Source organism: Gymnoscopelus microlampas, assembly GCF_963454915.1.
Source record: "Gymnoscopelus microlampas genome assembly, chromosome: 16".
NCBI lineage: Eukaryota > Metazoa > Chordata > Actinopteri > Myctophiformes > Myctophidae > Gymnoscopelus > Gymnoscopelus microlampas.
The window spans coordinates 7,354,673-7,379,855 of record NC_139953.1 but is presented as its reverse complement, the minus strand read 5'-3'; the positions used below and the strand labels follow the sequence as shown (position 1 = coordinate 7,379,855).

Here is a 25,183-nt window from a genome sequence, read left to right as displayed (position 1 = left end):
GTCCCTCCCTGCCTAACACATTGCTGATTGCAGGTTTGAAACATTGGCAGATTACTGCATACATGGCCATAGAAGAGTAGTTTTCTTGTAGCATTAGCTTAGGTCACTTATATCTGGATCCACTTACCTGTTTATGTGCACCTTCTTCAAATGTCGATTGACGTTCAAAGTAGTTGCAATTCCATTGTTGATTCTAGCACTGCATGCCTGCATACTGCGATTATAGCCTGCAGCGACAGGCCGCGTCGTGTGTGTTGTCTGTTGGGTAACTACAACACGTGAAGTACAGGCGCTACTACAATATGACACGTGACATAGCGACAGGCCGGCAGGAGTAGATACACAACGCACATAGGCGAGCTGGGCCGGCTCTGGCTCCACATGCACACAATCATTATGCTGACTTTATATCTATAAGCTTACAGAGGAACTGTACACCTGGTCCAGAACACCTTCTGGATCACTAAACATTGTTAACGGTAAGGACAAGTTTCTTTACAACTATTTAATGAGCTATAATCTAGTTTAATCTGTCAGAGGCAGATTATGTTCCAATTAATTTGGAAAGGTGATGATGAGAGGACGACAATTAATGAGGCTATTCTGACTGTAGCCCTACAATCACACAATGTCAAAACAAACAATGTCAGTGTATTTCTTAAGACTCATTATTAAATGTATACAGCCGGAATTCTTCTTCAAAATATACCTATATAGCCTATACCGTCTAATATTTAAAAAATATATTATTTTGCAATTACAACAGACAGAACAGTATGTGTATGATGTAAACTTACACTATGGCCATTTCCCGTTTTCTACAGAAATGACAGCTCTAAGAAAGTTCAACTTGAACCTCCAGTCCAGCCATGTAGGCAGTGGTGGAAAAAGTACTCAAATATTTGACTTAAGTGAAAAGAAAAAGTAATACTGCAATGTAGAAATACTCTGTTACAAGTAAATGTCCGGTAATCAAAATTTACTTGATAGTAATAGTAATAGTCTGTGAAAGCCATGCTGTTAAACAAGTCCGCACACACTGTAAGATAACATCCTCGCAGTCTGTTTTGTCAAACATGTCTACTTCAGAAGAAGACCTGTCTGTCAAAGCATGAACAAACTATTGACTGGGATTAAGTTACTTTTACATTGTGTGTATTTTTACCTGCTTTGGTCACTTTGTCGTGCACCTGCTTTATAGTAGATGTACGAGATCTTTTTCTTTTAAAAGTGAATGCACATGCACACAGGTTTACGGATGTTTGGTTAAAATGCCAGTTTCACCGGCCAACTCATTAAGACCGGGAACGCATCTGTGTCATTTTAAGATGTCTTTGAGCTATTCAAAAATAGCATGTATAAAAGCTCATAGCGGGGCACCGAGTGCCGTGATATGAGCTTGTAGATCTGCTATTATTTGGAAAAATCGTGAACATTTTGTGCAAATCTTTGAATATATATATATTTAAAGCGAACATTTGTAACTCAAATCTTTGCTTCTGGGGATTCTCCAAATGTCTATTATATTTTTTTTATGTGTTCGACCGTGGACCCCCATCTCAAAATATTTTGTTCCAGGGACCCCCAGAAGTTGTAAAAGAGTTAGAAAATGTTTGCTTAAAAATATATATTCAAAGATTTGCCAAAATGTTCACTATTTAAAAAAAAATAGCAGATCTACAAGCACGTAGCGCTATGAGCTTGCATATCTGCTATTTTTGAATAGCCAAAAAAAAAAAAAAATTACACTGATGCGTTCCCGGTCTTAATGGGTTAAGTTAGAATAGAATCAATGGATGCTTATTGAAATTGCTTCCACATCAACAAGCTCATAATAGGCACACACATCCACAAAACATTTAAGGCTGGACCTAAAGAGAACAATCATGAAAGACATCCGCACATTGTAAATAAGAGACATCCAATGTAGTATCCAGGTGCAGGACAAACATTAACATTAAGAAAACAATAACATTTGCACTCGACATATGCTTCCACTGTTTATTGCAAGTTCAGCACATTGTAGCTTCCTTGTAGTGTAAAACCAAATCTCCATGTTCATTATGACATGACGTCTATAAAGATATATTTTGGAACTGAGAAATGCAAGGCTACTTCTCTGGCAAAACAATAATAAAAAATGGTCATCATTAAGCCACTGTTAAAAAAATAATAATCTAGACCAGTGGTTCTCAAAGTGGGGTTCAAGGACCCTCAGAGTTCCTTGAGGGGGTTCCAAATTGACCCTTACAAGTCTGTAACTCTGAGAGTGTACAAATGGAACCAAATGGACATGTACATTTGTACACACTCAAGAGTTATGGGGGTCCTTGAAACTAAAACGTTTGAGAACCACTGATGATATTAGCTAGGGTTGCCATTTTTGCATTAGAACATATTTTATCTGGTATGGGAATGCTGTTATTGACAAAAGCAGAGGAAGCCTGTACCTCCATATAAAATATATTGTTTATATTTTTAGCACTAGACCGTGCTGATTCTGCCAAGCCCGTTCCCTTGGCTGCGGTTTCGCTAGATAGCAGGTACAGTAAGGACAGTGGGAATCTCGTTAATCCATTCATGCGCGTCACTAATTAGATGACGAGGCATTTGGCTACCTTAAGAGAGTCATAGTCACACCTCACCAATGAAGAAATACATGCCCATAGCAACACCTCTCATTTTGATTCATTCAGCAGCATACCTGTATTACTACACCAACTGGAAAACCAGGAGGGGCACAGTACTGGAAATTTACAATACAAATTAACTTGCTAAAGGGTTTGTATTGAAACACTTAACACTGTTGATCCGTCCCTGTGGCCATTTCATTTTCATATTAGCCTGCTATCAGATCAGTGCATACAGTGAATGGCAGTTAGTAAACTTGTATTTACATGTACAGTACTACATTTTGACATTGTAGATTTAACGTAGAATGTCAAAGCACAGTAGTACATGGCTGCATTATGTGGCTCCAGTGAGAACAGTTATGAACGTGTTGTTGGGTTAATGCGTGGAATGCCTTCATGTGTGATGGTCCTCTGTCAGTCAAGACAACCGCATATGGGAAAGTATCAATCTCCGATCACAGATTTATGATTTTTCTTTTTTGCAGAACAGCCTTTTCTGTGGTGAGTGTGGTGTGATATTGTTTTGTCTGTCCCATTGTAGAGTGTCGAGGATGAGAAGGAAGCTGTGTTGCAGGGTGGAGCGGATAGCCTTATTGGTGCTGCTTGGGACGTTATGCTTGATCCTCCTTTTCAAGAAAGAAGACACCATCCAGGGCGTCCACCATCTTGCCATGTATGTCCAGGTGAAAATGGGAGAAAAGCCGACAGCCGCTTTGACAAGGATGGAAGCTGACAGCAGAACGACAGCCGGCCATAGGACCTCCTCTCAACCTTCCTGGCCAACCTGCGAGAGGAACAAGTCCATGGCCGACAAAGTGACAGGCTTCTCCTCTCTTCCCGGTCACATCCAAGACTTCCTGTACTACCGACACTGCCGTCACTTCCCACTGCTGCTGGATGTCCCTGACAAATGCGGGGGGGCCAAACGATCCGAGGATGTCTTCTTCTTGCTCGCCATTAAGAGCTCTCCCGGAAACTACGAGCGACGAGAAGTCCTACGTAAGACCTGGGGAGAGGAGAGGTCAGAGAGGGGCAAGAAGATCCGTAGGGTGTTCCTCTTGGGAACAACGGGCAGGGGGTACGAGCATAAGAGGCTGAATCGGATGCTAGAATTTGAACAACACGAGCACAGAGACATCGTGCAGTGGGACTTCAACGAGTCCTTCTTCAACCTCACTCTGAAGCAGTTCCTCTTCATGGAGTGGATGGACAGGAACTGTCCACATGTCCAATTCATCCTCAACGGGGATGACGACATCTTTGCCAACACAGACAACATGATGTTGTACCTCCTGGGCACCATGGATGACAACAAGGAAGACAACAGCAAGCACCTCTTCGTTGGGCACCTACTCCAGGGCACGGGTCCCGACCGGAATCCATCGAGCAAATATTACATCCCTGTTCAGGTGCAGAAGTCAGAATCGTACCCTCCGTACTGTTCTGGTGGGGGGTTCCTCCTGTCAGGATACACAGCCTCGGTCATATGTGACTGCTACTGGTCAAAAGTGCCTCATGTCGCCAGGTGACAATCAGTAGATAATGGAACATTTAGATCGATTTTTTTTTTTTGTGTTTTTCGTTTTTTTTCATATTAACACAGTTCGAATGTTGAAGAAGGCTTGTAATGCAAAAGCTAGTCGTTTTAGAATCCTTAAATGGTTACATTAGTATAGCAAAGTAGGCTGCTTTTTTGCGAGTTTGTCTGTGTATTTGGGGGTGGAGAGACCCTTGGCCGAGATTTAGCATAGTGGTTTCGATTGGTCGCTAGCTAGGCATTGTACTCCGGTTTCACTGCCTGAGCCGATGGTCTGAGCGCGCAAGAGCCAGTGTTGCCAGGTATTGTTATTTATTATAAGTTAGCCCCCAAGATTTTATTTGAAAATAGCAGATAGCAGTATAAGCTCCAGTGGTGGAAAAAGTACTCAAAGTCTCTACTTAAGTAAAAGTACCAATGCTGCAATATAAAAATACTCTGTTACAAGTAAAAGTCCAGAATTCAACATTTACTTGAGTAAAAGCACAAAAGTATTGGCATCAAAATGTACTTAAAGTACCAAAGTAAAAGTACTAAATGTTTGAAAATAGCTGATCTACAAGCTCACAACGCGTCGAGCTTGTAGATCTGCTATTTTCAAATAGCTGATGTATACAATAAGGAAGGTTAAAATGCTCATGTGGCCCATAGTCGCTTATTTGGGGCTTTTTTTCCTAGACCTGGTTGCTTATTTCTCTCATAGAATCTGGCAACACTGGTGTTGTTGTTTAACTTTAGGACGGTGCATAGCGAAAGTTGCTCTGATCTGCTCATCAGAAAGGATTATTCTTATTCATTCATTTTCCTCCGTTTGTTTGATGACCCCCCCCCCCCATTTTGAGCTATACCAACCTTTTAGCTAAACAGGCCGCTCGACGTTCGTTTGTATTCCACAACGTGTAGCGAGGCTAGATAGCATAGCCTCGTTAGCTCGTAGTGGCGAGTGTCTTGCCTGAACTACAGTCCGTACATCTACATAAACGTTCAGATTTCAAATATAAAGTGCTTAACCCATGGCCACGGATGTTACAATTATGTACGGGCCCACATAAGTACACGTATCTTCTGTATTGTTCAATAAAAAGCATTTTAATATGATCGGTGGCCATTTTATCCATTTGCTTTCAACTACGCGACCGCATCGGTTGGGAGGTGTATTGCACTCTGATACATTATAACTCTATGAGAAAATGGCCGCCGATCGGATCAAATTGCCTTTTATTGAACAATACGGAAGATACAGATACTTACACCCACCCGAAATCAAGTGTAACATCCGTGGCCATAATGTAAGCACTTTATATTTTAAATCCGAACGTTTATGTAGATGTACAGGCTGTAAATGAACAAAGTGCAAACGCCATGTTGCAGTTCAACAAAGACGTCACGTCACGACGACGTGAAGCTGTTTGCAGTGGTGGAAAGTAACTAAGTAGTAAGTACATTTACTCACGTAGCCTACTGTACTTAAGCGGTGCGACGCATTGTGAGCTTGTAGATCTGCTATTTACAATTTAGTACTTTTACTTTTGGTACTTTCAGTACATTTTGATGCCAATAATTTTGTACTTTTACTCAAGTACATTTTGAATTCTGGACTTTTACTTGTAACAGAGTATTTTTATATTGCAGTATTATTGGTACTTTTACTTAAGTAGAGAATTTGAGTACTTTTTCCATTCCACCACTGCTTATTTGGGCTTGCTTTCAAGATTCTTTTTGAAAATAGCTGATTTAATAGGGCTCAAGTGGTGAAACTGGTCGTTTCTTTTGGGCTTGTTTTCATAGACTTCATAGCTTTCTCTCACAGAACAACACCAGCAACTGGATTTTATCAATACATTGACTTACATTGGCTATTTGAAAATTGCCGATCTACAAGCATGCATTGTGAGCTTGTAGATCTGCTATTTTTAAATAAATATTTTATTAAATCTATTATGATGATGATTACTTATGCCTATTTTTTAGAACACAGATCCTCTATGGGGGTCCCTCCCTGGCACTAAACAGAGTGGACAGCTGAAAGGTGTCAATGGGGGAGTGATTAGAGGAGTGGCTAGGCTGAATAAATTACCCATTGTTCACGCCCATTACCTGGAGCTGAGAGGTCCTCTGAAGTGACAATTCTTTAGGAGGGATTATCTCAGTTTGCACTATTACAGTTAACCAGATTCAAATGAACACATCTTCTTCAAATATGTTCCGATTTCAATGAATGATACATCATATGAAAGCCTATATTCTGTACTTTAATAATATGTAAAAAAATCAAAAATGAAAAATGCCAACATGCGGCATAAAGCACTGTACCCAGTCACATATACAACATGTCCAAGACCATTACCTTTATCCCCATTGACGATGCGTACTTTGGAATGTGTTTGGCCAAAGCAGGGCTCAAACCTGCTTCCCATATGGGTGTTAAGGCCAACGGACTATACGTCCCCGCACGAAGTCTAGATCCATATCACCCCTGCTTTTACAGGGAGACTCTACTGGTACACAGGTTCATGCCATCTCAGATATATGTCATGTGGCACGAAGCATGTGATCCTAACATAAAATGTGAGTTGGATTTCTCCTATTAGGTGTTCCTTAGTCCCACATGGTCAGTCCAGGTTTTACCATTGAACAACTTAGGTAAGCCTCTGATTGGCTGGGCTTTAATGGAAGTCTGTTGTTGGTCCATGGTTTGTCTAAAGAGGTCTGTGGTTGGTCAATTCATATTATTATCACTTTCTTTTTGGTCCTTTACTACTCTTTCATAGTTGTATCCCAAATGTTAGATGTTATAATGTCCATCTAATAATTTCTCTACTGCGAGACTAGTTGTTCCTTAACACATTGACCGCCAGGCCCGTAGTTCTACGGGCCGATAAATCCAACCGTGAAGCGCCGATCCCGCAGCCTACGGGCTATGGTCTTTTTAATGGTCCACGTTGGATTACCCCCTCAGGCACATCGTCACAAAATATCATCCATCTAGACCACATAGAAGTTGAAAAATCTCGTGATCCAATCACGTGATCCCATAAAACCTGTTATTACAAAGCACTAAAGCTGCATAATGTCAGGGGTCCGCCAATCCGTTTGTATCAAACCGAAAGTTTGATCCAAGCGAGCAGCCTCTCTCTCTCTCTGCCTGGCTGCTTCACAGCCCTCACTGACTGTGATCACTGATCAGTGAGTGCGGGCGTGTTGCAGAGGACGAAGGTAGGACTGTTCTTTTTACCCGCCTCGGAGCCTCCGTCGCTGGGCGCGGAGGTGGACTGTGGACTCCCTGGCTCTGGAGGTCCAACCTCGGCCGGGAGTTACCGTCCCTGGGCATGGAGGTTGTGTGTGTGTGTGTGTGTGTGTGTGTGTGTGTGTGTGTGTGTGCGTGTGTGTGTGCGCGCACGCGCGTGTACGTGTAGTTGCCGACTGTTAGCGTTGAAACAAAGAGAAAAAGTTACGCTTGTGTGGGTGCGCGTGTGCGCTTCACTGCAGCGACAGCCTCGCACAGACGCACACAAGAGTTGCCGATCGCTAATTATTGTTATGAAACAAACAAAGAAAAACGTGGGCGTGTGTGTGCGTGTGTGGGTGTGTGTGGTTGTGTGTGGTGGGTGTGTGTGAGGCTGCACAGACGCGCGCTCACACACACGCAGTCTCTTTGAAACAAAAAAAAAGACATGGGCTATTGGGCTTCCGAGGCTATCTCGTCAAACAAAATGTCACCAGTCAAACAAAATGAGGTCCCCAGTTCAAATATGATTATTTTGGGGGGTCATAGCCTGAAAAGGTTGAGAGACAGACAGACAGACAGACAGACAGACAGACAGACAGACAGACAGACAGACAGAGAGAAAGAGAGATAGAGAGAGGAGAGGAAGAAGAAGAGAGGGCAAGCTTGTAGATCTGCTATTTGTTGCTATGAATACAGGTGTGGCTTGAGATTTTGACTGGGCAAAAGGTTTGTAAAAGGAAGCTCTCGATGAATGTATTGATGTTGCACTTTGAACCTTGAATTATTATTTACTGTTATTTGGGAAAAAAATATTTAGAAAAAAAAATACAGTGAAAAATGTTGTTTGAAATGAGCTGAAATAGGCTTGCACTTTGGAAACGGTGATAAATGTACAATCAAAAGCATTTTTTTTTTCTTTTTATAAACAAGTATTGTTTACATGACTGATGTCAATGAAGGCGCAAAATAAATGTCAAACACTTTTGAAATCATTTTTATGCCTCTAAAGTAAAACGCTCATACTGTAATTCTGATTCTAAACAAAAAGGTCTGTTTTTGGTGAAAACCAAGCTGTATTCAACTACCTCTAGCTAAAAAACGGAACATGCTATCAACTCACAGTTTTTTTCAGATGAAAGAAGAGATTCTAAGCTTTGTTTTGAGATATTCCATGTGTTCATAGTCATAGCACAAAATATTCAGTGTCCTCAAAGATGAGTCAGAATGGTCAAAATGTCTGGCAGTGGGGACGCCTGTTCTAGAAAACCCTATGGCAGTCAATGTGTTAAATGTACACGAAGATGAAGTGCAGTCGTTCTCAAAGTGGGGTCTGGGGACCCCCAGGGGTCCTTTAGGGGGTTCCAGGGGGTCCCCAGCTATGAGCCTCCGTGGCCTAATTTGTGAGAGAGTTTTTTCACTCCCAACTCGTCACATATTGCAGCCCTGTAATGTTTCCTCCCCAAATCATCACTAAAGAGTACTATTTGTAGCACTATCATTGGATAGTGCTTCGGCAAAGATGCAACACATGCGGCACTTCAAGAAATGCACACACACACACGCGTGCGTGCGTGCAAGCCAGGACAGCACACGTGCGCACACATACAGTACACACACGCACACACACATACTGTATGTGTACATACAGTATGTGTACAGTACAGTATGCACACACACAGTATACACAGTACATACAGTATGTGTACATACTGTATGCACACACACACACACACGCACACGCACACGCACACGCACACACACACACACACACACACACACACACACACACACACACACACACACACTTGTGTATTTGTCTTAATGTTGTGTTGGTGTTGTGTAGTTGTGTTGATGTCGTGTTGTTTAGTCGTGATTTATAAAAACTCAGGTGGTAATCCATCACTCCCAGGGGTCTTCTTCACACATGCCGTGTCAGTACTCAGCTTTCCTAGTGGTGTGTTGAAATGGCAAGTACAAATCTATAAAGTCATCTTCAGTAAGGGAAAGGGGCGTCAAGGAAGTACAGAGCCATGGCGTACGTGCAAACTCTAAAAGGAAATGAAGACAATGTGGCATGTTGGCATTTTTGTCATGGTTCAGAAATTGTGCAGGCCCATATCCTTATGCCTTACACGCGAGTGTGTGTGTGTGTGTGTGTGTGTGTGTGTGTGTGTGTGTGTGTGTGTGTGTGTGTGTGTGCGTGTGCGTGTGCGTGGGTGTGCGTGTGTGTGGGTGTGAGTGTGCCCACGTGTGCGCATTGTCCTAGATCAGGGGTGGGCAACATTTATTTCCAGTGGGCCATACTGACTTCGATAAAGTGAGTGAAGGGCCAAACATTGGACTATTGAATCGAAACTTGAAACACATAGTGCTGAATTTTGTTAAAACTGCATGGATCTGGTAGACATGCCAGTCTACTTTACAATAAGGTACTTTCACAACAATAATTGTCACTCTAGTGTACTCTGGCCTTACAATAAAAAGAACTAGCATACAAAAATCCACGTCAATGCCTTATCAACTTTGAAATGAGCCTATACAGTATCTTATCTTGTCTGATATGCACCACTCCATAGGTCACCCGGGCTGCATGTTGCCCATGTGTGTCCTAGACAGTGTTGGGTTATATTACTTAGAAGAGTAATATGTTACTTATTACTTATTACTCCTTTGAAAAGTAATAATATTATATTACTTATTACTTGGAATCAAGAGTAATATATTACATATTACTTTATATTACTTTCCCCGCGCCCCTCGCAAAAGAAAAGACGTCTAGTTTTTAGCCTTTTAGAACGGAATCCAATTTAATGGAACAATAGAAAACAGTCAACAGTCTTCATCTTTTTAAGTATTTTGCTGCAACAAATTCCATATTTGGAATTGGAACAATAATTATCCTTACAGAAACAACATCAATCTGAACTGCACACACTGGCTGCAGCCTCTCAAAAACTGAAACAATAAAGTAAACTTTTTGAACATTTCTTAACCTTTTCAACATATCTTACACCAGTCAATATTAATTAGCCAAAGTGCAAGGGGGCAAGGAGAGAGGAGAGGAGATATAGAGCAGTGGTTCTCAAACTTTTTTAATGTCAAGGACCCCCAAATTGACACTTATTAGCCCGCGGACCCCCATTTCAAAAGATATGCCAGGGACCCCCATAAGAGAAGATTTTTTACGGCTCTAGCAGTGATTCTCAACCATTATAATTTCAAGGACCCCCAGTTTGACATGCATTAGGGCTACAGACCCCCCATTTAATGGCATTTCTATCACTTGGACCACAATTTATATTATAAAATCTATGTCAATTTAACTCTGCGAGAGTACAAATGGAACCAAATGGACCCTAACGGGTCTGAGAGTGTACAAATGGAACCAAATGGACCCTAACCCACACGCGCACGCACGCACGCGCGCACACACACACACACACACACACACACACACACACACACACACACACACACACACACACACACACACACACACACACACACACACACACACACACACACACACACACACACACACACACACAGAGCTGCCATTAATTAGTGATGTTGATTGCTATGTGGTCAAATGCGCATACAGGCTCAACGAGCCATCGTTAACCAGCTAGTGTTACACAGCTGACTGGCAATAATATGCGCATTTGTGTTGAAAACGCATCGCATCTGATCACTCTAATCTAATCCAAGGAAGTTGGAGCAACTCTCTAAAATGGTGGATTTTAGTTTGGCTACAAAGGTTAGTAGTAGACTTATATTTGAGATGAATGATGATCAGTCAGTTATTATTCCAGTGGTCTATCCAAGATGTTTTACAACGTTGACGACCAGCACTACTCCTCTTGCGTGCGTCTCCCTCTATGAACGCCACGGGGCCACCATGTGTGTGCGTGTGCGCGTGTGTGGAGAGGGGGAGGGCTGGAGAGCCTGCAGATAGGCTACAACACGTTACAGACAGAGACGAGAGAGACTTCTCATTACGAGGTGTTTTACCGAGGGAGAACACTTCTCCAACTGTGCGCTGGCTGCGTGTTAAAAAGAACTAATCTGCAAGCTAAGAATAGGTTGTTAGCTTGTAGATCTGCTCTATTTTTTTCACATGATGCGACAACTTGCCTCTACGAGAGACGGAGAGAGACTAGAGTAGCCTACATTATTAAATGAGTGAATGAGCCAAAAAATGACGCTCGTCATCAGTAACGAGTAACGAGGCCTTTTTTGACCGAGTAATATGGTATTATATTACTGTTTTGGCAGAATAATACCTTACTTTACTCGTTACTGGGAAAAGTAATAATATTACAGTAATATATTATTTTTAATTCGTTACTGCCCAACACTGGTCCTAGATGCTGCAGGGCCTCGGATCATGTGTATTTGTGTTAATGTTGTGTAGTTGTGTTGATGTCGTGTTGTGTAGTCGTGCTTTATAAAAAGTGTCAGTACTCAGCTTTCCTAGTGGTGTGTTGAAATGGCAAGTACAAATCTATAAAGTCATCTTCAGTAAGGGAAAGGGGGCGTCAAGGAAGTACAGAGACAAGGCGTACGTGCAAACTCCAAAAGGAAATGAAGACAATATGTGGCATGTTCATTTTACCACTGTATGGTTTCATATATTTGGCATGGTGTTAGGTATGGGCATAAGCTTTTTAAAAACCATTACCAGGGGTCATCACCATGCCAGCTTGTGATGGACATTGTCATCGATATTTTATTTTTGCCACAGACATACAAAATAAGTGATCAATAATTCTTTACCAGTAATACATAATGAACTCCTAATGTGCCATATTGTCTACTATGCCAATGTGCTACACATTCTACAATGATAACAACTGAGCCACAAAGAAATATAAGCCATTGTTTAAAAGCCAATCTACAAGCTCATAATGCTTTACATCATATTTTAACTTTGTGTTTTACTTGATCATACTACAGCGTAACACAAAAGCATCAAAAGTAGCTGATCTGCAAGCTCTAAACGTGGCACAAAGCGACGCGTTTCCACCCGACAGAGACCATTTGTACAGGGTGAGCTGGTTGGAGAGACTTTGTCCCTGTCCACCACTATGGCCAAGAAGAGACAGACATGGACCACCTATAGTCATGCCATATAGACCACTGGTTTTGTTTTTGTTTGTTTGTTTTGCTTAGAAAAGTGTAGCCTTGGAAACCCATGCTTTTTTTTTTGTTACAAAAGAAAAAAAGTCTGGGCGAACGATGCAGGAACGATGGTCTTAGGACCTTGTTAACTCCTAACCAACCAGAGTGTAGAGGGGCGTCGCTCTAAATTTGGTGACGTCAGCGTGCTCCGTGCACAGACCGGGGGGGGGGGAGGGGAGGCGGGGACATAGATTGATGAAGCAATAGGAAGCGGCGTTGGAATCCAGCGCCTGGGTTTGGATCCGCCCTTCAAGACCATCGATTGGGCTCGTTCTTTCAGTCTACTGTTGCAGTGACAAAACTGTAGTATCAAAAAATACCCATTAGACTTCTAAATCAGCTAAGCCAGGCTAGTTTGTCTCAACAAACATACGCAGGTCCACAGCTCACCGCTGTGGACCCGCACCGCTCATCCCTAGCCTCCACCTCATAATGTCTGTTAACAATTAGTCTACGTATGACTTGGAACTCTACTCTGGTCTTATACTGCGTGGAGATGGAAGTGAGATAGGGAGGAGATGGAAATGGAGCGTCGGAAAGTCACACCAACGGGCAGGAAGATCTAGCGTAGGCCATGGAGTGTGCAATTGCCACCGAAGTCTGTGATGTCCAAAGGTGGACGTGGCGCTTCATCTTCAGGGTTACCCATGTTCTAAACAGGCAAGGTAATAGGCTCCAAGTAAACTCAGTGTTCAACAGATACCCTGCTGCTGTCTGTGGAGATGTCCAAGTGGCATTTATCAAAGGATCCTATACAGCCAATCCTAGAGTACATTTGGTCGGAGCTTTGATAAATCTGATGGCTGAAACAGAGCGTTATTTAACCCTCTAAGACCCGGATATATTTGTACTTGCAAAAAAAAAAAAAAAAACTTTCAGATGGTCTTGTAGGAGTATTTTGAAGAGGAAAATATAATGTTTTTTAAAAAAAAATGTTTTGGTAAGCTTTTATGCAAATGTTGACATTTAGCAACGTTGGGTCCATCAGGTAGCAAAATTTCCTATAGGCCATTTTTATGGATAACATGGCAAATGTGTAATTACTTCACTAAAGTAACTTAATTATTTATTTATATGGTTTATTATTTGGCCTCAGATCAATTACGAATAATATTTGGCCTCAGAACAGTATACATTATGAATAATAACACCAATAAGCCATATTCTTAAATCAATTTTATTAAAAGAACAAAGAACATCGATGCTCCCTTGGTAAACGTCAAAGTCACAGATGACGCCACTGATCCCCGTTCTGACCCACACTTTGAAGCCCCAGGGGTGTGGCTTGCCTCTCATGTACTGCTTGATGGAACTGAATCTTCCCTTGAATGGAATCATCATCTCATCCACAGAGTTGTGCTCTTCTGGAACCACCTGTAGGCACTTCTCTCTGAACAAATCCAGCCATGGTCAGAGTTTCCAGAGTTTGTCCTTCTTGTCCTTCTCTGGCACGGTCAAGTTGTCAACCAGATGTAACGAGGTCAACAAAGACTGACATCGGTTGCGTGGCATCACATCAGCTACAGACGCGTTTCGTGTGTCTGCTTCCCAGTACATCTGGCATCCATTCATTTGAGAAAGGCCCATTCTCAAATACATCCCAAGCATTTGCTCAATTTCTTTTGGACTTGTGTTGACTGATGTTCCTTTTGTTTGAAGGCTGTAAATGTTTGTGTTCGTTGTGAGAGAGTCAATCATGTCTTTGGACACAAACTGGCGGAAGTACTGCAGTGGTGTTTGGATAGAACTCACATCTTCAGAGGTCAGAGGTGGGCCAGAAAAGTCTGTATTAGGGCTGATGAAGTCCTTCTTCAGCCACTGATATCTTGAATCACGGCGATGAGCGGGTTTGGTCAGTTGGGGCAGCTGAATGTCTGCTGGGCGGTCAGTGGGTTCACTGAGTGGTTGGTTTTCTTTGGACCCCACGCCACAGTCCTCTTCATCAGTCTCATTGATGTTTATGTCAACATCACTCTCTCCGTTCATCACGATATCCAGAATATCCCTTGCTGTGAAGCGAGGCCCTTTCTGTTGTTGTGGCATTCTGAAATGAAATAAAGACATACCATTAGTACATTTAGTAGTGCTAAGTTCTTACACATCACTGCTCACTGCAGGACAACATTTCACAAGTCATACAATACTGGCAACGTATTGTTTGATGATGATTGCCCCTAAGTGGTCATCATCATTACAAGCCCCTAAGTACCCACCACCCCTCGAATGAATAATGAACAACCCCCACAACCCCCCAACAATTACCACATTGGTCCCACTGTCCTTGTAGTATTGAAAGAAAATTAAACTTACTGAGAAATAACAAGGGAATATATTGCTTGAATATATATTGTTTAGGGGGAAAGAGAAACTTTGGGTGGACATTTTCTGAGGCTTACAGTTCAATTATTATATATATATATATATATATATATATATATATATATATATATATATAATGCTGGTACCAATGCTGGTACCATTCCATGCTTCATCTTGCTTTCTAAAATTATATTCCTTGGCTTGCAAACAGCCAAAACGTGTGTAGCCGATGAAACACAACGGCTTTGCATTGATGACACCAGGTATAAGAAACTCATGAGGTTTCGAGTGGTTGACATTATGCGATATTAGCTGTAGAATACAACTCTTGTAGACGTATTTATGATTCTGATGTTTTCAATCTACGAGAGTTGTAGGGTTCACCCCGCATGGACACAGGGACTTTCTGCACTATGCCCCGTAGACACTCCAAACATGTACAAATTGAAAATAAAGGTGCTTACCCCCACGCAGCAAATGTTAACTATCGCTACGGGGTAGTAGTTTAATGTAGGAATGTGGGAATAAGCACCTTTATTTTCAATTTGTACATGTTTGGGGTGTCTACGGGGTATAGTGCTGAAAGTCCCTGTGTCCATGGGGGGTGAATCCTACAACTCTCGTAGATTGAAAACGTCATAATCATAAATACGTCTATGAGAGTTGTATTCTACAGCTAATGCGATATACAAGACCACAAGTAGCCTACCGCGAATGAGACACGTTGTGAGCTTGTAGATCTGCTCTGACGAGGTGCACCGTGTGTGTGTGTGTGCGCGTGTGCGTGTGCGCGTGCGTGTGTGTGCATGCGCGCGCGTGCGTGCGCGCGTGTGCGTGCGCTGCGCTGCTCAGGAGCGCAGCTGGCTGTCAGAGAAAAACACTGAATTGACATATGAAAATGTACGGATTGTAATGTATAACTTTATTTAATATCAAAATAATATAGGCTACTGATATAATATCTTATATCATTATTAATAATTCATAATTATTATTTTTAAAATATATTTTCTATTTATTATTGCTGTTCGGGCAAGCCCGAGAATCTGGATAGAATCTTGTAGTGTGAGATGCCCCCAATTTTTTTAATCGTGTAGTGTGTGCATGTTTAAGATAATCTGATAAGAGAATTGATGGAGTTATTTTGATTGATCATAATTTGTCTAGTGCCCTTAACCTGCTTTAAATGTCAAATTAATATAATAGCTGCTCATATTGGCTTAAACTCTGTCATGTACTATTCTGCTATTTCTCTGTCTATGCAAGGTCAAAGTAGTTACAGGCGTTCTGTGGCTATCAGTTGTTTTGAGAACACTGTATCTCGATGTTCTTCTCTGCTAACAATTCCTTCAGCGCCACTGAAGTCATCACTGACCAGTGACAGGTCAGACCCGAGGTCAATGTGTTGTTCGAGACATGTGGACGCTGTTTTTCCAAAGATAAACGGTCACACCATCATCATCATCTTCATCATCTACCATCATCATCTTCATCTGACGACGACGTAATCATCACTATCCACCAATAGCAGGATAACACCTCTGACGGCTGGACGCTTGATGTATCTTCAATGATGTCATATGTTTATGTTACTGGACGCTGTTAAAGTCCAGGGCTTTCTCTGTTTAACGGCAGAGAGAGGCGACGACCGATGATGCGTGAACCTGCTGATACTGTAACCTTCCATTACTCTCTCTCTCTGAATAATAGACTTTCATTACATCCAATGGCTGCCTGTGTCCTGAGTCTGTTTTTTTCTTGTCGCCTTTGATGAAAGTTACCGGTACTTATATACATACTGATGTGATGTTTCTGCCATGCATAAGTATCTATACATATGGTTGATAAGGAAAAATAACAGCTCTATCAATTGGTCCAAATCGATGCCGGATATGGTTGAAACAGGGTGGACGAGGGGAACTGAGCTATTGACCGGAACTGTACGGTCAGACTCTCTTCCCCTGGCTTCCCCTGTTTTAATACGTATCAAACGAACCAGCCTTGGGTGTAACGATGTATCACTTCTATTCAGATGAAGGTTATCTTTGAACAGTATCACATTTTTTATTTTATTTATTTTGTTTTGGACCTGGACGCGATCGCTGGACCTTTGGACTTGCCCTTTGACTCATGTCTCAAATTCCACATGGTCCAGCCATCGGAGTCAGGATCCCCGAACCATTGATTCGGTATGTATATCTTTTTATTTTATTTTACCATGGTCCAGTGATTGGGATCTCCACGTAACTTCTCCCTGTGAACCTTGATCTGATGAGTATACCTTTTATTTTATTTTATTGTCTTTACCGAACGATTTGTCTCATAAATTATCAGCCTGTTTAACTTTACTGTTTAACACAGCTCCGCCAGGGAGTCAGTCAAGTAAAAATGTTTTATCACCTGGGAGGACATTCCCTGAATGTCTCATAAATTATCCTCTTATTTAGAATACAGTGGTCTTTATTTATGTTGTTTTATTTTCTGGCTTGTCCATTGTATATATTGATCACCACCAGACACATCCATCCTCAACGTTTTTTTACACTGATGTTTGGCTATCAGCTGTTACTTACAGTTATTTGTCTTTATTTATATATATATTTATGTAAATGACCATATATATAAACATATGGATTAATTTTTTTGTACCTCGAATTACCACTTTATCACGTCATTGGTGTTCGGTTCGATTAGATTAATCTAATAATAGTTTTACACTAGGTGGGAGGGGGTTGTCTGTGTGGTGCCTACATGAATATATACTATTTCAGGTTTGTCAGTCAAAGTGTTTCATGTTCTAGATATATTAATAGATTTGTGTCCCCCACCTCCTAACCCATCCCTGGGGGGCGGGTAGGGGCTTGTTCTACCAATTCGTCCGATACTCCACTATGAGTGACGGGTAGGGGCCTACACGTGCTACCAATTCGTCCGATACTCCACTGAGGGCTTTGTTTGACGGGTGGGGGGGGCCTACACGATTATACTTTATATATATATATATATTGAACATAGACCGATTTTATTTTGACCACTGTATGTTAAATCATCCATCCATTTAATATATTGAGCTTTAAACAATACGTTTTAAATGCCTTAATAATACATTTTATATTCCTTTGAACCAGTGAATATATTTTGCCTTAATCCTAAGAACCCACTCAGTATAAAAATATTTCTCATTCCAAAATTAGTTTATCGCTACAATATCTATGTTCGGTGTGTATTAATGAACGATTGTTTTTTTGTTCTCTCTATCTCTCTCTCTCTCTCTGTGGGTCCGCCAGTGTGTCTGTCTTCTACGGTGTGTGAGTGCGAGGGAGTGAGAGAGCGTAAGGTGAAAGTTTCTATCTCTCTTATCTTTTCTATGTGTGTGAGCGATTCAGCTATGCAGGCATGCGTGAATGTTTGAATGCGCGTTTGTCTGTCTTGCTCGTTCTCTAACAATCTTAGTCCAAATTTCAGTCATTCTCCAGTCAGTTAAAATTAGTTTACCACTCTGGTCTCTAAAACTACATTACCCATAATTCCTTACAGGAAGTGTTAGTTCTCGTAATCCTAACTGCCACGTTGCTTAGCAACGATTGATTTTTTTGAGCTGGTAGATCTGCTCTTTTTGAAAGTTTTAATTTCCATTTATTTTGGTGTACTTTATCTAACTCTAATATACTCTTCAGAACAAAGATGTTTATTCCTTATTTTTCATTGTTATATTTTAATTTTAAATATTTTAATCATAACTTTAAAAAAATGTTTGTCATTTTATTTTTTTTATTTTCTTTCTTTTGATTTTCAGTTGGATTTTTTTTCTTTCTCATCAACAAATTCGTCCTCTGACACACACTATATTACAGATATATGAGTGTCAAATAGAGGGGAGTTTGATGAATGATTTGATTTAAATGTTTAATATGCTTTGTTTGTCTTTGTTTCATTTTAGAACGAGAATGTAAGCCACTCCATTAATCCAATTCCTGGACAACAATAATGTCACAATACCTGCTAATTGTGACATACAGGGCTAAAACTTTAATTTTATTCCAAACTGTTTTAAACTCAGTTTCATACTATAGTCAACTGTAGGTCTCATGCCAAACAGTAAATTTGATTTCCATCTATCTTACAGATTTCAACTAATGTCTTGGATAGATGTTTGATGCCCCCATGCCTACATGATGCAATCGGGAAGTATTTCTTGAGTTTTAAGACCATTCCACGTGAGTTTTTCCCTAAATAAAGTGTAAAGTGATGTAATAAATAACAGGTATCAGGAGTGTATTGTTCCATTTTCAAATACTTTGGACCGACAGGTCGACTTGTTAAATAAAGCACTGGACCGCAGCTTCACAACGAGGAGGGTAACTTTTTCTATTTCTGGACATGCACAGAATCGGACCAGGACACGTAGGTTTCCTGTCAGATTGAAAATGTCGGACTGGTCAGTTTTCTCTAACTCTCAGGCTAAGCTGCCAATGTCATTAACTGTGCTGAAAATTGATCAAATCTAAACATATTTTGAAAAGGTTTGTTTGGGACAGTACATTAGCTGAGATTTTTTTGAATTATAATAAAGTTATTTGCAAATTGCAAGGGGAAAACTTGTCGTGTGGTGAATCTCATGAAATATAACCCTGTTTTGCTTTCTAATTGAATAAAATAACCATTATATACAGTCCTTTTGAAGTACAATTTTGAATTAATATCTGAATAAATTATACAGTCCTTTTGAAGAAGTAAAAATGTGTATGTTATCTGAATAACTAACCATTTATTTTTGCCCCTAAGTCATTTGAAATCTCTGTGTCCTTACCTAGTCACTGTAAGGTTTGTCTGTGTCTGATTTGGTTTGAATAATGTCACAAGGTACAAGACTTGATCAGCTTGCCCTTTGACCCTATCCAAATCATGATAAGATGTAGGCTTGATGGAGTTATTTTGATTGATCATAATTTGTCTAGTGCCCTTAACCTGCTTTAAATGTCAAATTAATATAATAGCTGCTCATATTGGCTTAAACTCTGTCATGTACTATTCTGCTATTTCTCTGTCTATGCAAGGTCAAAGTAGTTAAAGGCGTTCTGTGGCTATCAGTTGTTTTGAGAACACTGTATCTCGATGTTCTTCTCTGCTAACAATTCCTTCAGCGCCACTGAAGTCATCACTGACCAGTGACAGGTCAGACCCGAGGTCAATGTGTTGTTCGAGACATGTGGACGCTGTTTTTCCAAAGATAAACGGTCACACCATCATCATCATCTTCATCATCTACCATCATCATCTTCATCTGACGACGACGTAATCATCACTATCCACCAATAGCAGGATAACACCTCTGACGGCTGGACGCTTGATGTATCTTCAATGATGTCATATGTTTATGTTACTGGACGCTGTTAAAGTCCAGGGCTTTCTCTGTTTAACGGCAGAGAGAGGCGACGACCGATGATGCGTGAACCTGCTGATACTGTAACCTTCCATTACTCTCTCTCTCTGAATAATAGACTTTCATTACATCCAATGGCTGCCTGTGTCCTGAGTCTGGTTTTTTCTTGTCGCCTTTGATGAAAGTTACCGGTACTTATATACATACTGATGTGATGTTTCTGCCATGCATAAGTATCTATACATATGGTTGATAAGGAAAAATAACAGCTCTATCAAGAATCTTGCAAGATTATCTTGTAGTATGTGATGATACCCGATTTAAAAATCGTTAATATTAAGATTATCTCATAGTGTAAGGAAAGCTTTAGAACTGTAGTAGTTCAGTTGACGCCTTGTCAAAACAATAACTATACAGAAAAAAAGCAACACATACTGTGGAAACACGATTGCATCGTCCGTCACAAACGTCATGGCTGAACTTAAACCTGTATATTGCACTTTCTCCATTACAAGCCGTACATCTACACAAACGTTCAAATTTCAAATATAAATATTACCTCATGGCCAGGGATGTTACAATTATGTACGTATAATGCTTTTTACTGGACAACACGGAATAAACGGGTATGCCTACTTTTAATGAGCCGTACATAATTATAACGTCCGTGGCCATGAGGTAAGCACCTTACACGGCGAGGCGTTGTGAGCTTGTAGCTCGCCTATTATGTATCTGTGGAACCGTGAGTGCATGTATGACAGTTCTGCTGTACCTGCCGCCAGTGTTCATTGAAGTCCACCCCATTCTCAGTCTCTGGGTCCAGCAAGAATTTGATGAAATACTGGAAGTTTGGGTTGATTCCAGCTGCAAATGCTTCATCAGCCGCCTCTGGCACCCTTCCAGATACATTACCATACCGACGCACCATGACAGAGTAACATTTCTGGAACAAAATATTTTGAGATGGGGGTCCGCGGCCAAAATTCATATAATTTTGGGGGTCCTTGACATGAAAAAGTTTGAGAACCACTGATTATAGCAATATATATATATATATATATTAGGGGTGTGCCGATACACTAATTTCACGAAACGATACGATACGATATTTGGCTCACAACTTCGACACGATTTCGATACGATACGATACGCACTTTTTTATTATGAAAATATATGGAGGAGAAAAAAAGAAAATGCAAACAAATAATTCTGTTTTTGCATTATTCAGACATGCAAACTTGTAGCTTTTCAGCTACAATAGCCGTTTTGAATCCAAATAGTATGACACCTGACCCGAAAAAAAAACATGTTGTCACTCTTTTCACTTCGGGGCCGTTTGCATGCCTGATTATTATGATTGTGAAAAAAAAAAAAAAAAAAAAAAAAAAAAATATATATTTCAAAAACGATATTTTTTTTCCCAAAACGATACATATCGTCGCGAAAACGTATCGTGATATATCGCGGGACGATATATCGGCACACCCCTAATATATATATATATATATATATATATATAATATATATATATATTTATTTTATTTAATTTTTTTCAAAAAACTGTTAGGATTTAGAAGACTAGAATCCCCAGAAGCAAAGATTTTAGTTACAAATGTTTCCTTTGAAAAATATATATATTCAAAGATTTGCTCAAATGTTCAAGATCTTTCAAAAATAGCAGATCTACAAGCTCATAGCGCGGCGCTCGGTGCCGCACTATGAGCTTGTATATCTGCTATTTTTGAATAGCAAATGTAAGACAAAATGTAATAATCACAGTGTGCAGGCCTGCGCTTTGATCGTTGTAATGACTTTATGTTATCAGATTACCCATCATCAAACTTATAAAGTCAAACAAAGAAACACTGTAAACACGTTAATTAATTATAGATAGATTCTAGGAATGAACAAACCAACGCTCATTATGAAATCATTCAAGCGCTAGTAACGTCAAGCACTATTAACATCTAATCAGCAACGCTGGGTGCTGAACTGTCACAGAGAGATGTGAACAAACGGGTCTGGGTGTGGTGCGTCTTTTTCCACTAGACGTTGCTTTTGATTTCAGACCAGAGAAACTCCACCTAGACCAAATGAATGTATTTCTGTCACTCTGTCAAAATCCTGTACAGCCAGTCCTCAAACACGCCGCTATTTCTGTCACTCTGTCAAAATCCTGTACAGCCAGTCCTCAAACACGCTGCTTCCCTCTCTCTCTCTCTCTCTCTCTCTCTCTCTCTCTCTCACACTCTCTGTTCTGTCAATGGACAACGAATGCATAAATATGATATTTCTAATAATATGTATTTTTCGTTCTACTCAACTAAAACGTGTTCTCTGAGGCTGAGCCGAGCCTCCATGTATTACTGTGTACCGTTAAAGGTAGGGTAAGTGATTAGTGAGTAAGTGATTATTCTGATAGTACTCATTAATATAGAGTGTGTGTTCGGTAACAGGAGTGTCCACGTCTCTCCAGCTCTTTATTAAACAGAAAATGCATTTTGAGGACAAGACACCAATTTCATCCAATCAGGATAGAAAACTCAGTTAGGATACAGATTAAACAAGTGAAATTGGAAGTGGTAACACAAATAAATGAGCTGAACAAATTGGAACTGGAACACTATACAAATTAAGCTGATAAATGGGTACTCTCTCCTGATTGGCTGAAAATGTATTTTATGTTGATTAAAAAGCTTGAGAGACAGGAAGACCCATGTTACTAAACAAACACTCTATAGACCGCCGAAGTCCTGACGTCACTCGTTCATCCCCAGGTTCGTAAAGTAATTTCGCTATGGAGAATAACATTGGGTCATCATAGAATCGTCTCATATAAGAATTGTGGTCCAAAAATAAACAAACTGTCTCGGCGTCATTGTCAGGGAGGAGGTTCTGTATAGTTTATGATAGTCAGTCACTTATATTTGAAACAGTCTGTTTCTGGCGAAAATGTAACTAATTTGGCGGAAGTAACATTATTTTTTTCTCACCGTCAGTTGATGCTTCATATCCATAAGAGTCAAACCGCCGTGGTCATGTGTTTATTTTTGGAACACAGTTCTTATTTGACGCGATATTAAATACGTCTATGGGATTCAGAATGGGGGTGGAAAACTGTGAACCAGGTAGACAAACAAAGGATGCGTAAATTACGTCAGACTTCGGTGGTCTATAGGAAAGATTACTATTAGAATTTACCTCTTAACAGAAAACTTTTTGTTTTAACCAAAAAATATCACTTACCCTACCTTTAATACGCATCACAAAAGCGGGCGCATCTCAGAAGAACCAACCTAAAGAAAAGATCACAGATCTGGGTAGATCTCTATCATTTGCTGTAGCCTATATACATATATAAATATAATATATGCATGTACTTACATTTAGGATGAGCTTCATGCTGCATCGAGGACAGTCCTTTGTTGTTGTCTGGTCTGTTGAGTGAGGATTTGGTGTAGGTGGGAGACCACCACCTAAAGGTTCCCAATAGCAAAACTATCCCTCACGAGAGTTGGTGTATAATAAGACCACCACCTAAAAGAATAGGCTAGGGTGCGTTCGGAAATGCGCACCGGGAGGGCACTCACGTCACGTATTAGTTTGTATTGGCCAGTGGCTCAGTGCTATATATCCGAACGCTCGTGTAAACACGCCCACACAGAGCCCATACTTTTTCCATACATTGCTATATACCATGAAATGAATAACCGGTTTCTGCACTTATCTAGGAATGCATCCTCTGAGAGTAACTCACGTCGTTGCTGCATGTCGTTGCCATTCACATGGCACGTGGCTGTTGCATGTGCATTGTGTTTTAATACTTTTTACATTTGGCACTTAGTTGTACAGTGCGTTTCTTGGGTAGCCCATGATTATGAGTTGTCAATTATTCTACAGCTTTTCCTCCTAAAATATTAATTTGTGTATCAGTGATTTCTTAACGAATAATTGGTTTGCAAGATGATTTCTACCACACAGGATTAGGTAAGGTATTGAGTGTCTCATTTTCACACGAAAAAGAATATTTCCAAAAACATTAACCACTTAAACCCTTTATACTTGGTAAAACAGACCCGAGTTGTACTGTACTGGGTATGCTCTTTTTTTCCACTCTACACCAAATCTCTTGCGTTGTCTGCTTGTAGAGAGAGAGAGATAGAGAGAATTAAAGAGAGAATGAAAATGGGAGGCAACAAACTGGAGTTAAAACACCTCTGAAAGTCTTATCTAGGACATGTAACTTATGTGCTGTGCTGCACAGCGCTGCCATTCACATGGCACGTGGCTGTTGCATGGGCATTGTGCATGCATGATCGTGTACAGTGATGTTATACTTTGCTGTACCCTGCAATTAATAAACCGGTTTCTGCACATATGTAGGGAAGAATGCAGCACTTACTGTACATTATCTGGAATGCATCAAAACATGTCAAACATGTCAAGCATCGCCTCTGACGTTTTTAAATATAGCTCATCATGCAACGTGTGTGTGTTCCGCCCACAGATCCATCTTTTGGAGGCCATCACCACTGCCCGCACACGCGCACACACACTGCTGACTCACTAATCAATGAATTTGTTTATCAACTCTGACAGTATATTTTACTCACTGGTACAATTGTGTAGCTTTACATTAACCTTGGCAATTTCTGCAGGGAAGTCATTCCCAGGGTCTGAAAATGACTTCAAATGTAAGACATCCTGTTAAAATGACTTGCAATGCAAGTGCTACCCACAATATCCAACTGACATATTTTTGGGCGGTGTAGCCGCCCCTATATGTGAGGTTGGGACATTGACATTTGCTGCACTGTGATTGGCCACCCATTGTACCCCCCTAACCCTGCACTGTGATTGGCCACCCATTGTACACCCCTAACCCCTACACATTCAATGCG

General features: G+C 40.6%; 1 protein-coding gene across 3 annotated transcripts in view; it reads left to right on the top strand.

Annotated features, from left to right (window-relative positions):
• Positions 1-337: 337 nt before the first annotated feature.
• LOC311063606 (N-acetyllactosaminide beta-1,3-N-acetylglucosaminyltransferase 3-like) overlaps positions 338-25,183 on the top strand; it is a 55,773-nt gene continuing 30,927 nt past the window's right edge. The window contains exons 1-4 of one of the 3 annotated variants that reach the window (XR_014602621.1): positions 372-479; positions 825-924; positions 3,175-7,542; positions 7,587-9,020. Coding sequence is in view for 1 of the 3 variants with exons in the window: in XM_084083121.1 (XP_083939247.1) it covers positions 827-924; positions 3,175-4,162 (1,086 nt within the window). In the remaining 2 variants the exon portion in view is untranslated. Of the gene's footprint in view, positions 480-824; positions 925-3,174; positions 9,021-25,183 lie in introns of those variants that run through there. The other 2 variants (XM_084083121.1, XR_014602620.1) reach the window with 2 other exon arrangements.